The sequence below is a fragment of the Amblyraja radiata genome, chromosome 13 (assembly GCF_010909765.2).
Source record: "Amblyraja radiata isolate CabotCenter1 chromosome 13, sAmbRad1.1.pri, whole genome shotgun sequence".
Classification (NCBI taxonomy): Eukaryota; Metazoa; Chordata; class Chondrichthyes; order Rajiformes; family Rajidae; genus Amblyraja; species Amblyraja radiata.
This window is the reverse complement of record NC_045968.1, coordinates 1,682,894-1,700,523: the sequence shown is the minus strand read 5'-3', so window position 1 is coordinate 1,700,523 and position 17,630 is coordinate 1,682,894. Positions and strand designations below refer to the sequence as shown.

General features: G+C 45.8%; 1 protein-coding gene across 1 annotated transcript; it reads right to left on the bottom strand.

Moving 5' to 3' along the window:
• Positions 1-11,268: 11,268 nt before the first annotated feature.
• LOC116979536 (transcription cofactor HES-6-like) lies at positions 11,269-13,155 on the bottom strand. The gene is made up of 4 exons (XM_033031087.1): positions 12,819-13,155; positions 12,630-12,730; positions 12,417-12,499; positions 11,269-12,186 (listed from the first exon to the last, which is right to left on the bottom strand). Exons 1-4 carry the CDS (start codon positions 12,978-12,980, stop codon positions 11,702-11,704), a joined length of 831 nt encoding a protein of 276 aa, XP_032886978.1. The 5' UTR covers positions 12,981-13,155; the 3' UTR covers positions 11,269-11,701.
• Between the last annotated feature and the right edge of the window lie 4,475 nt (positions 13,156-17,630).

Here is a 17,630-nt window from a genome sequence, read left to right as displayed (position 1 = left end):
ATTTTTGTCTTTCTGTTTTCAAACATTTGTGGAGAGATGGCGGTGAATCATAACGGAATAGGGGGGGTTCATAATGGAATGATTCATTGTGTGTTAGTCAATGGATTTGTATAGTGGCAGTTGGTATGGAATTGTGTACAAGTTTAAGTTGTGTCGGTGTGGTATGTGAGAGGTTGTCGCGGAAAATTAAATGAAATAAGTAAATGATACTCCAAACGCCTATAAACGATAGATTTTATTTTACTGCAAAATGCCAATGAAAATGTGTGGGTAAATTCTGAAATAAATGACCAAGACATTGTTTCGTGGGGCACTGCATAAAATATTTACACATATAAATTGGAGCCTTTTCTGTTGAGGTACTATGATAGACTATTTTCATAAGGCCAGCCTAAAAGCAGCGACAATGGACCGCAACGTTGAGCGAGCCATTGTGATTTTCCAATGCGCTATGCACATTGTGTTAGGAGCAGCAGCCTCGTATAACGGGCAGGGCGGAGAAAGGCCAAGGTCATCGATTCTCATTCGCATATGCAACCATTCCAGTTAAATATACCACGAAGTTGAACCCCAACCTGCAAGGACTTTGCTTTCATTTCATTTGCAATCGTGCAAGACAAATGAGGGGATGGCAGATGCAATCTATTATTCGGTGCAGTCCTGGAATAACTAAAGTATGTAGTACAATGCAAGTATATGAGAGTAGCCTCATTCAATGAAAAGTGTCTAAGGGGGTGCTTTAAAATGAATGGAACTAGAGCAACTTATACACTTGTAATTTCGACTGAGCAAAGCATCGCAGAGCTCTTCGCGTGAAGGTTTTGAAACAAGATTTTTCATCTCCAGCCACAAAAAAAGGCTAGAGCACCAGATGGCCGAAATGTTCATCAAAGATGCAGGGGATCGCTTACAGGAGGAACGAGGTGAACGGGCGAAGAAGCTCGTGGCGGAATTTCTAAAACTGGCTGTCTAGGCAACTAGAGGATCGTTTGTCAATAGACAATGGGTCCAGGAGTAGGCCATTCGGCCCTTCGAGCCAGCACCGCCATTCAATGTGATCATGGCTGATCATCCCCAATCAGTACCCCCGTTCCTGCCTTCTCCCCATATCCCCTCTCCGCTATTTTTAAGCCCTATCTAGCTCTCTCTTGAAAGCATCCAGAGAACATGCCTCCACCGCCCTCTGAGGGGGAACGATAATGGGAACGTAATTATATTTAGAACTACTTAAGAAGACAGACGGATATCCATCCCAGTGCTTCAATGTGTTCAGTAGGAAAGTTATGAAAGGTTTTGCAAAGGTGGAGTTTTTAAAATTGTTTAACCAGTCTGAATAAGGGTCCCGACCCCGAAACGCCGCCTGTCCAACTTCCCCGCAATGCTGTCTGACCCGCTGAGTTCCTCCAGCACTTGGTGATTTGTTCAAGAATCCGGCATCTGCGGTTCCTTGTGCCTGCTTTTAACCAAGAGTCACCCGTTCAGTGCAAAGTGATGGGTGAACAAGGTTTACAATGCGATACATACGATAGAACTTTATTTATCCCTGGAGGGAAATTGATCTGCGAACAATCATAAAAACACAAACTCCATGAAACATGAAATTAAAGTGACTAGTGGGAAGGATCGGGGGGGGGGGGGGGGGGGGTGCAAAGATTGGGGATGGGGGAGGGGGTGGGGGAGTCAGCCATAGTCTACCCAACGACAGAAGGGGGAGCAGTAGTACAGTTTAATAGCCACAGGGAAGAAGGATCTCCTGTGGCGTTCTGTACTGTATATAGTGCAAGTCTGGACATGGGCAACGGGGTTGGGTGAGCTGACGTTTATAACAAGGGCGCAATGTACTGGGATAGTCACATCGAGACGGGATGAAGTTACTGACGTGGAAATGAGAGGTCTTGATAATAACACGAGAACGTCGTCTGGGAATTCAACAGGGGAATCCATCTCCACCCACGGGAGACACGAGAGGGGCAGATGGCCCAAGTGTTCACCAAATATGCAGTTTGCAAGCAGTCGCTTGAAGGTGAAGGGGATAAAGGGGCGAAGAAGACTGGGGAGAAATTTACCGAAGTTGTTTGAAGAAGATTCAGATCAGATTCAGATTCAGATTCAATCTTTATTGTCACATTTTGTGTCTATCTTGTTGTCGGGGCAACCAACGAAACGATGCCAATAGGATTGAATGGCGGGGTCAACATCGGTTTGCCACCAATCGCGTTCATTTTCGGACTCACGTCAAGGAGAAGCAGAAGATTTCTGGTGGACACGGAAGAAAACGGGCCAGATCTCCTGGCAAGATTTGCCAATGCCAGCAATCCCACCAGGATTTGCCAGCAGTCACGTCAATAACTGGACTTGGCATGGAGCCCACAACTGATGCGCCAATAACTCTGGTGAGCGCTGGCCCCAACGCGCCAGGAGGTCACCCTGCTCTCGGGAGGTGCCGCGGTCCCATTAAAACGAAGTGATAAACCTACTGGTGGGGTGAGGGTAGTGTTATTTGATTTGATTTAATTTAATGACATTGGTTTGAATAACTTTAATTGGGGTTTTTTGCGCGCCTGTTTAGTGTAGGATTAGACAGGGGCGCTGCTCCCCCTTCCTCGCCCCCACCCAAAATGATCTGTAAAATGTAAATATAAACTTTGCGTGTAGGAAGGAACTGCAGATGCTGGTTTACACCGAAGATAGACACGAAATGCTGGAGTAACTCAGCGGGACAGGCATCATCATCTAGCATTTTCTCTTTATATGTTCAATATAAACTTTGAATACACTCCACCTATACACAATCGCGCCTTGGTTGGTAAACTGGGTGTCCAATGCAAGCCCACATTGATATGGGCTCACATATGGGTCCTGAAGCTTTGATCATTACATTTCAGCTGATGAGAGGGTTACCTCCAAGCTATTGGAGGGGCTAGAGGATTCGGGGCATGTTTTACGAGGATGGACAAACGGGGAGTAATAATTCACACAGTCGGGACAAAATGCCTCTTAGAAACAAGGGAGTAAAGAGCCCAGACTGGGTATCATTTCCCAATTCACTTTGATTATAGGATTGGTTATGGGGTTTAGTGGGGTAACTTTGCTTAAAAAGGGCGATGGGGGGCAGATTACAGATTGACTGATTGATTGGAAGATTCAGCGTGGAAACAGGCCCTTTGGCCCAAAATACCACGCTGACCATTGATCACCTAGTTACCCACCCACTCCCTACACACTAGGGGCAATTTACAGAGTCCATTTTAGCCTATGAATCCACCCTCTCACATCTTTGGGATGTGAGAGGAAACGGAGAATCCTTAGGCGGCCAAAAGGAGAACGTACAAACTCCACACAGACAGCACCCGAGGTCAGGATTGATCCTGGGACTCTGGCGCTGTGGGGCAGCAGCTGTGTCACTGGATTACCTCAAAACGCTGACAAGGGAGATGAGCCAGTTGGCATAAAATCAGTGGAGAAGATTATCGGGAAAAGGACTGTATTTAGGGAGGTGCAGATGAATCAGTAAGAGGTAGCAAGGACTTGTTAAGGGAAAGATGTCTCTGACTAATTGGATTGATCACTTTTGAAAAGGCGAGAAAAAGGGTCCATATTAGGGATACAATATTTGTAATCTAGATGGATTTCAGGAAAACGTTTCACAAAGACTCACGTGGTAAGTAAAGATTCATGGGAAGAAAAATACAATTTGGGTTCAAAATGAGCTCAGTGGTAAAAGCAAGGGGTGAAAGTTAACGAGAGGTTTTATGGGTTTGGTTGGGCCAAGAATTAGATCCTTTGTTTGGTGGAACATAACACTGTGGACTGTTCCCCGTGTTGGGGGAGGCCAGTGCCAGGGGCCACAGTTTAAGAATAGGGTAAGCAATTTAGAACGGAGACGAGGAAATACTTTTTCACACAGAGAGTGGTGAGTCTGTGGAATGATCTGTGGTGGAGACCGGTTCTCTGGATACTTTCAAGAGAGAGCAAGATGGGGCTCTTAAAGATGGTGAAGTCAGAGGATATGGGGAGAAGGCAGAGGAACGGTACTGATTGGGGATGATCAGCCATGATCACATTGAATGGCGGTGCTGGCTCGAAGGGCCGGATGGCCTACTCCTGCACCTATTGTCTATTGACTTTAATGTAGGGTGCAGTCTGATTGACAGTGGAGACAAAGGTTCTAAACTGCTGGAAGTGATCATTCACCTGGTTAACTAGACGTAGCGTTTGGGACAGGTTAGTACAGGTGACTAGTTACAGACTTGATTAGTACAGGTGTCATAAATTCACCAATTTCCCTTTTATTGTTGCCTCTTCATAAATATATTACAATCTACAGAATGCCCAGCTACTATTTCCTGAAAAACTAGATTCATCATATCCCCAATGACTATTGTGGGATAAACTAGACGAAACATTCATTTTACATTTCCCTCTTTCCTTGAATAAGGTTTTTATCTTTTTATTTTCAATGCACTAGGATATTGTTTAGAATTGAGGGCATTTTGGAAGATCACTGCCAATGCATCAACTATCACATACGTCATGAAGAACACATTGGTCAAGGTTGTTGTTTATCGACAAAAGCTCGGTGTTCTATATCATTATCCCCTCCAAACTGGTTATCAAACTCAGGGATCTGTGTCTCTGTGCATCCCAATGCAACTCGACTCTTGACTTCTTCATGGGTTGACCCCAATCAGTATGAACTGGCAACAACACTTCCTTCTCAATAACTATCAGCGCAGGAACACTTCAGGACTTTGTTCTCGATCTCCTGTTCTATGACTCATGACCGCGTAGCCAAGCTCAATTCCAATGCCACCTTTAGATTTGCCAATCACAGCACTCTGCGTCACTCTAACAATGGAGGAGACCGAGGATAGAAAGGTCTTTATGGAAGTGGGATGGAGAATTAAAGTGTTTAGCAACCGGGAGATCAGGTTGGTTCAGGCGGGCTGAGCGAAGGTGTTCAGCGAAACGATTGCACAGTCTACGTTTGATCTCTCTGATGTATGTGCCATTTTCAAGTCACAGTTTGTAAATGCAGGGTTCTTGACCTGACCTTGAAGGCCCGTTGTCCTGGTGGCGTTGCAGTGTCGGCCTGGCCAAGCCTGGCTGTTGGCGTCCTCCACCGCTGCTCTGCCCATGTAGCCGAATAAAGCTCGGTGTTCTATAACATCATCCCCTCCAAACTGGTTATCAAACTCAGCGAGTTTTTGTTTTTATTTATCAAAAAATGTATTCAATTATTATAAAATAATATGTGCCTCCCTGAAATTGGCATGGTCGATAATCACACAACATGTAAACTGGCATAATTCATGTCTAGTCATTGAAGAGGATATAATACCATCTCTATATGCTACATTATTATAAATATGATTAGTAAGTTGTGATATTTATATTGGTTGTTCTAATGTGGTCACCTAAACACACAGACTCATTAAAATATTTCAATGGTCATTATTCAGAATTTATTATGGACTAATTAAATCAAAAGACAAATCTTTTGAACTGCATTAGCAGCCCCAAATGGCCACGTCTATATTTTATCACTTATGGTTGTAACCTAATTACCGAGTGAATACACTGAGTGAAGTAAGTTAACGTTTATTTGGTTGATCTATGAATATTCAAGTTTTATATTTTTATATGTATATTTAATATTTTTATATATCAAAGATTTTATGGCAGGTTTTAATGGTAGGGAGTTCAACACATCCCTACATTTTGTGCAATATTAAAGTTCAGATCACTAAAAATGATTTCCTATCAATAATGAAGGGAGGTGCTGTGGCAGTCTGGCGCGCTGATCTCTACAAGGCTGAGACCACGCGCCAACTCTCGGACACCTCCTCCTACTTATCCTTGGACCATGACCCCACAGACGTGCACCAGGCCATTATCTCTAGCACCAACACTGACTTCATCAACTCCGGCTCCCTGCCCTCCCAAGCCTCCAACCTCACCGTTCCCCAGCCCCGCACGGCTCGATTTTACCTTCTCCCCAAAATCCACAAACCTGACTGTCCTGGCAGACCCATTGTTTCCGCCTGTTCATGTCCTACTGAACTTATTTCCACATATCTCGACTCTAACCTATCCCCCCCCCCCCCCCCCCCCCGGTCAAATCCCTCCCTACCTATGTTCAAGACACCTCAGACACTCTCCTTCGGCTCTGGGCATTCCATTCTCTAGGCCCCATTCCCTCATCTTCACCATGGACGTCCAGTCCACTCTACAACCTCCATCCCCACCAGGATGGTCTCAAGCCCTCCGATTCTTCCTCGACCGCAGAACCAACCAATTGCCGTCTACTGATACTCTCCTCCGACTAGCGAGCTGGTCCTTACCCTCAATAACTTTTCATTTGACTCCTCCCATTTACTCCAATACAAGGCTAGCTATGGGCACGTGCATGGGCCCCAGCTATGCCTGCCTCTTTGTCGTTTACGTCGAATAATTCTTGTTCGAGGCGTACCATGACCCCATCCCCGACCTCTTCCTCCGTTACATCGACGACTGCTTTGCTGCCACCTCCTGCACCCACACACAACTGACTGACTTCATCCACTTCACCACTAACTTCCATCCAGCACTCACTCTTGACCTCACTATCTCCATCGCAGGTGACAGACTTCTGACCGACATGCACTATAAACCCACTGACTCCCATGGCTATCTGGACTACACTTCTTCCCACCCTGCTTCCTGTAAGGACTCCATCCCCTACTCCCAATTCCTCCGCCTACGCCGCATCTGCTCCCAGGATGAGGCATTCCATACCAGGGCATCGATAATTTCCTAATTCTTTAGGGAACGGGGGTTCCCCTCTTCTACTATAGATGAGGCTCTCACCAGGATCTCTTTCATACCCCATAACTCTGCTCTAACTCCCCATCCCCCCACTCGTAACAAGGGCAGAGTCCCCCTTGTCCACCTTCCACCCTACCAGCCGTCACATACATCAAATAATCCTCCACACTTTCGCCACCTTCCAACGGAATCCCACTGGCCACATTTTCACATCTCCCGCCCCTGTCCTGCTTTCCGCAGAGACCTCTCCCTGTGTACTCCCTGGTCAATTCCGTCCCTTCCCACCCGAACCACCCCCTCTCCAGGCACTTTCCCCTGCAAACCGCAAGAATGCTACACGGTTCGTTTACCTCCCACCTTGACTCCATCCAAGGACCCAAGCAGTCTTTCCAGGTGTGGCAGAGGCTCACCTGCACCTCCTCCAACCTCATCTATTGCATCCGCTGCTTCCAGATGTCAGCTGATCTACATCGTGAGACCAAGCGTAGGCTTGGTGATCGCTTCGCCCAACACCTCCGCTCGGTTCGCAATATCCAACCTGATCTCCCGGTGGCTCAGCACTTCAACTCCCCCTCCCATTCCAAATCTGACCTTTCTGTCCTGGGCCTCCTCCATGCCAGAGTGAGGCCCACTGTAAATTGGAGGAGCAGCACCTCATATTTCACTTGGGCAGTTTGCACCCCAGCGGTATGAACATTGACTTCTCTAATTTCAGGTAGTCCCTACTTTCTCCTCCCCTCTGATCTCCCTCAGTCCACTGCTCCGCCTCTTCCTTTCTTCTTCCCCCCCCCCCCCCCCCCCACCCTCACATCAGTCTTAAGAAGGGTTTTGACCCGAAACGTTGCCTATTTCCTTCGCTCCATAGATGCTGCCTCATCTGCTGAGTTTCTCCAGCATTTATGTCTACTTCCTATCAATAATAATTGATTATATTGTTATTGTGGGCATTTATTTACATTTTTATTGATTTGAATATCAATAGATAAATGTTAAATTCTTCCAGGCATTATTATAAATAAGAAATTAAGATTAATCTTGTTATATACATGACTTTGCGAGTTATTTGGAATATTTAATTTTTCATTTGGGCTCTAAGAATATAATTATATATCTCTATTTTTGATTAAGAACATAAAACACAATTGTTTATTAATTTGCTTTAAAGTTTTGGTCAAATCAATTGTATATAAAAAACTCCTTGAATGGAAGTTGTCCTCTTCTTTTGGAACTGAACATTTGTACAATGTTCTCATTATTCTCATTAAAAGGCATGTCCAGCATACATGTACCTCATGCTTGAGGAGTATTCTGCAGATAAAGTCTCAGAACGACACTGACTGACTGCAGCTTAGCTATTGTTGAGACCTCGCACCCTTTATGACGTGCAGGGACAGCAAGATCAAGCCTCCACCTTCAGGCCAGTGTAGAAGGGGCAGATAATGTGGTGAGCAGCAACTCCCAGTGGCAGGCTGAATCCAGTTCAGTCTACACAATGCAATCGGTGCGAGAGAGAAACAAGGAACGGCAGATGCTATTTTACAACAACAAAAAAGATATAAAGTGCTGGAGTAACTCAGCAAGTCGGGCAGCATCTCTGGAGAACATGGATAGGTGACGTTTCGAGTTGGGACCCTTCATCTGTCCCGAAATGTCACCTGTCCAAAGTTGCTGCCTGAACATTGCGTTACTTTGTGCCATAACTTTGTGAAAGCTCGCTTGTTAATTAAATTGGCATCTGTTTCCACTCTTGCCTAGCCAAGATTGATTTTGAAACTTAGATGTAAGATAAGTAACCCCCCGCCCCCCGCCCCCCCCCCCCCCCCGACAATGTCGCTCGCCTCCTCCCCTCACTGCAACCCCCCCCCCCCCCCCCCCCCCCACACCCTACCCGCTCCACAAATACAGATATACCCCTTGCCAACCCATGACTTAATTGCAATGGTATCATGCATCTAATGTCAGCAACCCTAACTAACATTATGGTGCTCAGTGTGGTTCATTTAAACTGTGGAACTTCAAAACAACAGAGTGCAATAGTTTATGATCTGTGTGGAAATGCAGAGAAAGTGTTTGGTAACTCGGCGGCTCAGGCGGCATCTCAACATAGACATAGATAATAGGTGCAGAGGAGGCCATTCGGCCCTTCGGAGCCAGCCCGCCATTCACCCTTTGTGATCATGGCTGATCGTCCCCCTATCATAACCCGTGCCTGCCTTCTCCCCATATCCCTTGACTCCACTAGCCCCCAGAGCTCTATCTAACTCTCTCTTAAATCCATGCAGTGACTTGGCCTCCACTGCCCTCTGTGGCAGGGAATTCCATAAATTCACAACTCTCTGGGTGAAAAAGAGTTGTTTTCCTCACCTCAGTCTTAAATGACCTCCCCTTTTATTCTAATAGTGTGGCCCCTGGTTCTGGACTCGCCCAACATTGGGAACATTTTCATGCATCTAGTTTGTCCAGTCCTTTTACAATTTTATATGTTTCTATAAGCTGCATAAGCTTCGGCGCTGCCCGATCCGCTGAGTGACTCCGGTTTCTGTGTCTACTTTCTGAGAAAATAATAATTCAGATTGCTATAGTAATCTGAATTATTAAACATCATCAGCAAGACATTTCTGCGGCCGTTTCGGGTGTAGCAGAGGCGAACGCTCCCGCCTCGCTCAGCTCGCTTTGCTATTTAAACGTGGTTGTTTTGGAGCCGGGCCCTGATCCGAGACACACCCTGTTTCATGCCACACCATGCCACGCCATGCCACACCATGCCACATGCCACACCATGCCACACCATGCCACCCATGCCACGCCATGCCACACCATGCCACACCATGCCACCCATGCCACGCCATTCCACACCATGCCACACCATGCCACCCTGCCACACCATGCCACACCATGCCACGCCATGCCACACCATGCCACACCTGCCACACCATGCCATGCCATGCCACCCATGCCACACCATGCCACGCCATGCCACGCCATGCCATGCCATGCCACGCCATGCACCACCATGCCACACCATGCACCACCATCCACCCATGCCACCCATGCCACACCATGCCACACCATGCCACGCCATGCCACGCCATGCACCACCATGCCACACCATGCACCCCATGCACCCATGCCACACCATGCCACCCTGCCACACCATGCCACGCCATGCACCACCATGCCACACCATGCACCACCATGCCACACCATGCACCACCATGCCACACCATGCCATGCCATGCCACACCATGCCACACCATGCCACACCATGCCACACCATGCACCACCATGCCACACCATGCACCACCATGCCACACCATGCCACACCATGCCACGCCATGTCACACCAAGCCACACCATGCCACACCATGCCACAGCATGCCACACCATGCCACACCATGCCACGCCATGCCACGCCATGCCACGCCATGCCACCCAGTCCGCTGTTCATTTTCGTGGCATAGGGGATGGATGAGCATATGTTTTTGTAAACTAACTGTCGACATGGGCGAATTCCACGCCGGGCATTCTGCATTAAAGAACCCTACTGCGATCAAACGCGAAACTGGACTCAACTCTTAAATAGATTCACAACTGATCTGTTTTATGGCTCGGTGGTTAGCTTCCTGGAGACCGTGAGAAACTTGGTGTTACCAGATGAAAGAAGAGCTTGGCCGGTCTCTGGTGATAAAAGCGACGGCTTTCACTCTCCAGAAATCACAGAAAAAAACCCAACAGAGAGCATTGAGGATGGGCGAAACTTCAGAAGTCTCCGCTTGCACTTGAGTGCTGTTTTATTTAGGAGCAACAATCGGTTACTATACCATCCATTTTACGACTTACTACACCACCCTCAGTCATTGAACTCAGCTGTGTCCGTGCCTCTTACCCTTCCCCCCCCCCCCCCTCCCCCCCCCCCCCCCCCCCCCCCCCCCAAAGAGATTATTCTTGTGAACTTCCGAATACAGACTTAAGTTTAAGTAACCCCCATCACCTTTCATTTTAGGACGGTTCATCTATCTAGATCATTGTTTGGTCGATTGAAACTGACGATAACACCTCTTTGAAAAATGAAGAAATTATATTGCAGAAACATAGAAACATATAAAATAGGTGCAGGAGCATAGCAGCACCGCCATTCATTGTGATCATGGCTGATCGTCCCGTATCAATAACCCGTGCCTGCCTTCTCCCCATCCCCATATCCCTTGACTCCACTAGCCCCTAGAGCTCTATCTAACTCTCTCTTAAATCCATCCAGTGACTTGGCCTCCACTGCCCTCTGTGGCAGGGAATTCCATAAATTCAACTCTCTGGGTGAAAAATTTTTTTCTCACCTCAGTCTTAAATGACCTCCCTTCATTCTAATAGTATATGAGTATATATGAAGGAACAACACTCTCGCTGCTGCCTATGAGCTGAAATATTTGATACATTCGGATATCAGATTCAGTAACACTCATCTCATTAAACATTGTTTTATTTTGGTAAAGCACGTTCTAATAATGTTGTTGTTGGTGTGATAGCAACACTTTAAGACGCCTAAAAGGCCACATTAATCTGCCGCCACATTCAACGATGTGCAACAGATTAGCAGATTGAGACACGGAAGTGATATTCAATATTTATTTTAATACGTCGTTAATTGAAATATATACATAGGAGCAAGTAATAATCCCGCAAGCATGATATTAAATAAATTAGATGTATTTCATTGAATACAACATTGTAACGCCTTCTACAATATAGGCTACGGAGAAGCATCCTTCAGCGTGAAGTACCCTGATTTTAGCACACACAAGGGACATTTGTTTTTCGCCCAGCAGTGTTTCGAGAAGCATATCTATGAGATACATAAGGACAGTCTAATCTTTAGTAAAAAAGCCACACATTCTCTTCACCAGGGCCTCCACACGCCTGAAGATGCAACAGGAGAATTGTGCACGGATGCCAAGTCGTCTTGGAGCTGTTGAGTAGGGCAGGTGGCGGGGAGGTGAAGACTTGCACGAGGATTTGGAGTCGACTCGACGCTTTTCCCGCACGTTTTAATAAACCCAGGGCTGCAGTGTCGGTCGGGAGACGAGCGAGGAGACGGGTCCACGGTTCCCGGAGAAACGGCGGGGCCTGCAGGAATGTTTCCCAGGGTCGCCGAAGGGAGCTGGCTCTTGGAGGGCTGGGGATTAACGGCAGGTGTCTTCAGGCTGCTCTGGCGCGAATCCTCGCTGGATCGAGGCAGCGACTTCAGCAAATGATTCAACAAGCGCGCCCCTACTGTCCGATCCATCCAGTCGCAGGTCAATAGCAGATTGTGAACTTCATGCATACACTGGATGTAGCCGGCACTGTACCTCTGCTGTGCCTCCAGTCCAATTTTAGTATCGGCTATAACAGAACAAGGAACAAATAAATGACAAGAAAATGATCGGCTAATTTCTATTTCCTAACTATAATCGCACATGGTTTACAAAAAAATCTATTTTCAACTTGAAAATACATGAATATAACTACCAAGCACCACATGGTTTCTTGGGTTAAATTCAATGCATTCAATTCACCATCGGATATATGTTGTTATATCTAGTTGCTGCAAATATCACAGATCACACACTCACCCATTATCCTGCTGCTGTTCTGACATTCTGTAGATGTTTTTACTGTCATTTTCGAGAATATCTGCTTTTTCCAGTTTCGATTGCTGGAAAATAATGAAAAATAACACTGTTATGTTCGGCTTCCAATCGGCTCAAATTCAAACCAGCAAAGTGGGCAAAATTCGAGGCCATTTGGGGTAAAGATCCAGAGCAGGGCGCGGGCATTGTACTTACATCAAGGCGAAAGGCGTTGACCACAGTATCTTTAAGTTTGATCGAGGCAGTTGTTGATCCGTTCTCGGCGTTTTCTTTCTTTCGATAAGAGGTTTTCTTAACTGCAAGATAGAAAGACGTGCGGAGGGTAAGCGGGTGGAATGTGGAAAGCTCGGCTCAGTATTATTTTATTACGGCCTCCCTCCTTACCTTGCGCTCCTCTTGGCATTTGCGAGTTTTTTCCACGTTGGTGCTGAATGTTGTGGCAGTCATGTTTCCACCGGAGGATCTGGAGGAGCGATTTGATGGCTCGCTGGCTGTGATGTCTTCTTGCTCGCAGCCGAAGCCGTATTTATATCCGTGAATTAGCATGTGAATGCGTGAGTGCCTGCGCTCAGCCACTTTCCCACACTTGAGGTCGCGGCCAGGGGCGAGTGTTCATCAATCAAGTGTGACAGCTCGGCGCTCGCACTCAAAGGCCAGCGTGACCGCCCAAAGTGCGGCAGATGGCAGAGGCCAGGAATCTCCTCCAGCTCCAACTCCAGCCCACTCTTATCTTTCCCCCTCGCAGTCCAACCAGTTCGCATGGGCTCTTCGCGAACCGCCTCTCCCTACATTCCCATGGATTTGGTCAGTGGTGAGAAGGACACGGTGCTACTCCATGTTACACCTGGGAACTCCGTGTCCTTTTCATTGCCATGAATGGTGTCAACGCAAAAAAAAAAAACCACACGAAATGTATCCGCCCTTTAACCCATTCACAGCTGTTGGTTTGAGCTCTCTTAGTGAGGCTTGGATCATTTTCCTCCTAACATTGTCAATGGTTTTCTCTCTGTTCATTATGAAACGGAATACACTAGCGTATTGTCAGCATCTTTTCCCCTTGAACGTTCCTTTATCATTGATTTTCAAATTGTTTGTGCTTTTTCCCTTTTAACAGTGGACAGGAAAATCACACCTTTCACACAGGTAACAATTAATGTATTACCTATTGTTAGACGCGACAGGTAAACGACTGGGGGTCATTGATTTGGTTCCTACGCGTGACCCAATTTGACACAGCTCATTCTTGAAATTAAATACACTTTCACGTTATGAATGACTCTGCCTAATGCACCACTTAGCTAATTGTCAGTAATTACTTATCGAAGGAGAGAACGAAATGGACCCAGGTACAGAAAACGCTTCAAATGGGTATAACGCTTCTGTGATTTATCGTGGTTGTGAAACTAAATTTCTAGAAATAGGATGTAGAACTTTGGAAACTACTCGATTAGCTTGTTCCTTACTCAAATGAGTATTATTACTGGTGTGAAATATTCTCCACACTTTTAAAATCCATAAATATTCACTGTTAATTGGTCATTTATGCGTTATTTCATGTAAATGTTGTTCTTGCTTTTTAGCTGGAGAATGCAACCTATTGGCAAACACCAACGCCTTTTATAAGGTGTGTTTTGTATTGTGTTGCAATTGTCAGCTTTTGTGGGCACAGTTTCTGCACCAAGAGGTCGCGCGCGTCATTTACATTTGTATCTTCGGGGGTCGCTTCCGTTCGTAGTTTCCCGTTACAGGAGTGGGCCGGTGTGAGGTGCAAGCAAATACAACCTGTCACTTTTAATTAAAGAATCACGTGCTTCAATTTATGATTTTATTTCAAAAGCCCTTTCTTCCCTTCGACGAGAACTGTTAAGTTTTTGTTTTCTTGTGGGACAATATTGCCCCAGCGTTTGAAGAAAGAGGTTTGTAACAATAAATAATTATATTAAATAACCGCCCACCATTCCCGCAGAAGTAATAACACGTAAACACCTTTACCCACCCCGGGATATCTCAGTGGGGTCTGCAAACATATATATATTATCTCAGACTTATATTATTATTCTCACACGTATCATTTTCATAAATATAGATATACACACACACACACACACACACACACACACACACACACACACACACACACACACACAACACGCTATATATATAATAATATTATATATTATCTAATATCTCAGGTGTAAATATATATATTGTGTGTGTGTGTTTATTTGTATGTGTGTGTGGTGTGTGTGTGTTTGTGTGTGCGGTGTGTTTGTGTGTGTGTTATGTGTGTGTGTGTGTGTTGTGTGTGGTGGTGGTGTGTGTGTGTGTGTGTTGTGTGTGGTGTGTGTCTGGTCTATGTCTGAACCTGTATATGTGAGAATAATATATGGTACTAGACCAAGTGCAGACCCGTTGGGTCTGTATCCCCAACGGCGTTTGCGGGGGGGGGGGCGGGGGCTATAATAGTACACACACACACACACAATACGCTGAACATTTGTTGTGTATTATCTAGTTTACATAGTGCTAGGTTTATAGATTCTGTTGTGTTGTTGCAAGTAAGAATTTAATTGATCTGTCTGGGACATATGACAATAAGACACTGATGAAATGCTCTTGATGAAGTGCTTCTTGCAATGTAAAAGTGGGGAAGGCAGCAATCAACTTACACTCAGCAAGCTCCCACGACCTGCTGTGTAAAATGGCCAGATAATTTACTTCATTGGCACCAATGATTTGCCCACGGCCATATTCCGCAGATTTCACCTTGCATCTTGATCTACGTCGCAGGGTAAATGCACAAATGAATCTGCAATTTAGACGGATGAGAAGGAATCTTATCGAAACGTGTCATTCTTAAAGGATTGGACAGGCTAGATGCAGGGAAAAAAATCCAAATGTTGGGGGAGTCCAAACCAGGGTCACAGATTAAAATAAGGGGTAGGCCATTTAGAACTGAGATGAGGAAAACTTTTTCACACAGAGAGTGGTGAATCTATGGAATTCTCTGCCTCAGAAGGCAGTGGAGGCCAATTCACTGGATGTTTTCAAGAGATGGTTAGATTTAGCTCAGGGCTAAAGGAATCAAGGGATATGGGGACAAGGCAGGAACGGGGTACTGATTGTGGATGATCAGCCATGATTATATCGAAGGGCCGAATGGCCGACACCTGCACCTGTTTTCTAATATTCGCCCTGCGCCCAATGTGCCGTTAACTTCAACATCGCCGTTGTCCAATGTTGATACCGAAAATGACCAAATACAGCGCACTATAACTTTTCTCAACATATTCAAGAGATCATAAACGCGACAATGTGTGAGTGTGAGTGTGTGAGTGTGAGTGTGTGCGTGTGTGAGTGTGTGTGAGTGAGTTTGTGCGTGTGTGAGTGTGTGTGAGTGTGTGCGTGTGTGAGTGTGTGCGTGTGTCAGTATGAGTGTGAGTTTGTGCGTGTGTGAGGGTGAGTGTGTGCGTGTGTGAGTGTGTGCGTGTGTGAGTATGAGTGTGTGAGTGTGAGTTTGTGCGTGTGTGAGTGTGAGTGTGTGTTTGTGCGTGTGTGAGTGTGAGTGTGTGCGTGTGTGAGTGTGTGTGAGTGTGTGCGCGTGTGAGTATGAGTGTGTGTGAGTGTGAGTTTGTGCGTGTGTGAGTATGAGTGTGTGTGAGTGTGAGTTTGTGCGTGTGTGAGTGTGAGTGTGTGCGTGTGTGAGTGTGTGCGTGTGTGAGTGTGTGTGAGTGTGTGCGTGTGTGAGTATGAGTGTGTGTGAATGTGAGTTTGTGCGCGTGTGAGTGTGAGTGTGTGGGTGTGTGAGTGTGTGCGTGTGCGTGTGTGAGTGTGTGCGTGTGTGATTATGAGTGTGTGTGTGCGTGTGTGAGTGTGTGCGTGTGTGAGTGTGTGTGTGAGTGTGTGCGTGTGTGAGTATGAGTGTGTGAGTGTGAGTTTGTGCGTGTGTGAGTGTGAGTGTGTGCGTGTGTGAGTGTGTGCGTGTGTGAGTATGAGTGTGTGTGAGTGTGAGTTTGTGCGTGTGTGAGTGTGCGTGAGTGTGAGTTTGTGCGTGTGTGAGTGTGAGTTTGTGCGTGAGAGAGAGAGAGAGAGAGAAGGGTGAAAGGAAGGCTAATTGTCATTTCATTCATCATGTTAGCCGATTATAAAGAGTAACTACAGGTGAACCGAGCACGGCAACGTCTTCAGATCTTATGTTGTTCGAACATATTTTGATCATTATGGACATCAAACCAATATCTGGATTAAAATCACAAATCAACAACGTGATGTGAAATATTGGGAATTAAATGTCATTTCCATATTCGCGCTTTTTGTTTAACAGGTGCAGCTCCTTGGAACAGAATGTTGGCCTGACAATTCATGGGATTGTAAATCTCTCCTGCCCATGTTTTTAAAACGCGAACTTTTTTTTACTATATACAACATGCAAGATTCTGAAGCAGATGTCCGTTCATTCAGGATAACGTTTCTCCTTTTTTTGGCGAATTCACCGCAGTGCCTCTGTTTGCCTTAAGACCTCGACTGCCAGGCGCAGAGACAACGTGGGCAATTCTTCTGAACAATAACCCCCTTTCACGATATTTCCTACAACCTTCCAGATTAACTGCGGAGGCAAGCTGTGGAGAGAGTGGATGTAGACCATAAGGTGAATCCTTTCAGATGGCGTGACATCAGTTTAATCGCCATGGTAACCGGGACACACATGCCACCACTCCTGGTCCAGGCAACGATATATGTTTTATTTACTTAAATAATCCCCTTATTTAATTCTAAATATTTTATTCCTTGAGTATTTTTCTTAATGAATTAATATTGGTACACTTCCCTCTTATGGACCAGTGTCACTGATTTCTTAAAGAAAACTGAAGGAAGTCACATTATTTCGCCCGCACGACTGAGGTGGGACCTTGGGGACAGGAGCAGTCCATTCAGCCCATCAATCCTGTCTCTTCGGTCAATTATTTGGTTGATTTGTACATCAACTTATATGAGACATATGCATCCCCGACACACTTATTTGACAAACATTCTTAAAATTAAACATTTTAGTATTAGTTGAGGCAGGTACTATCGCGACTTTAAGAAACATTAGACAAGTACATGGACAGGGCAGTTTTGGAGGGATATGGGCCAACGCAGGCAGGTGGGACTAGTGTAGATGGCGTGTTGTTCGGTGTGGGCAAGGGGCTGTTT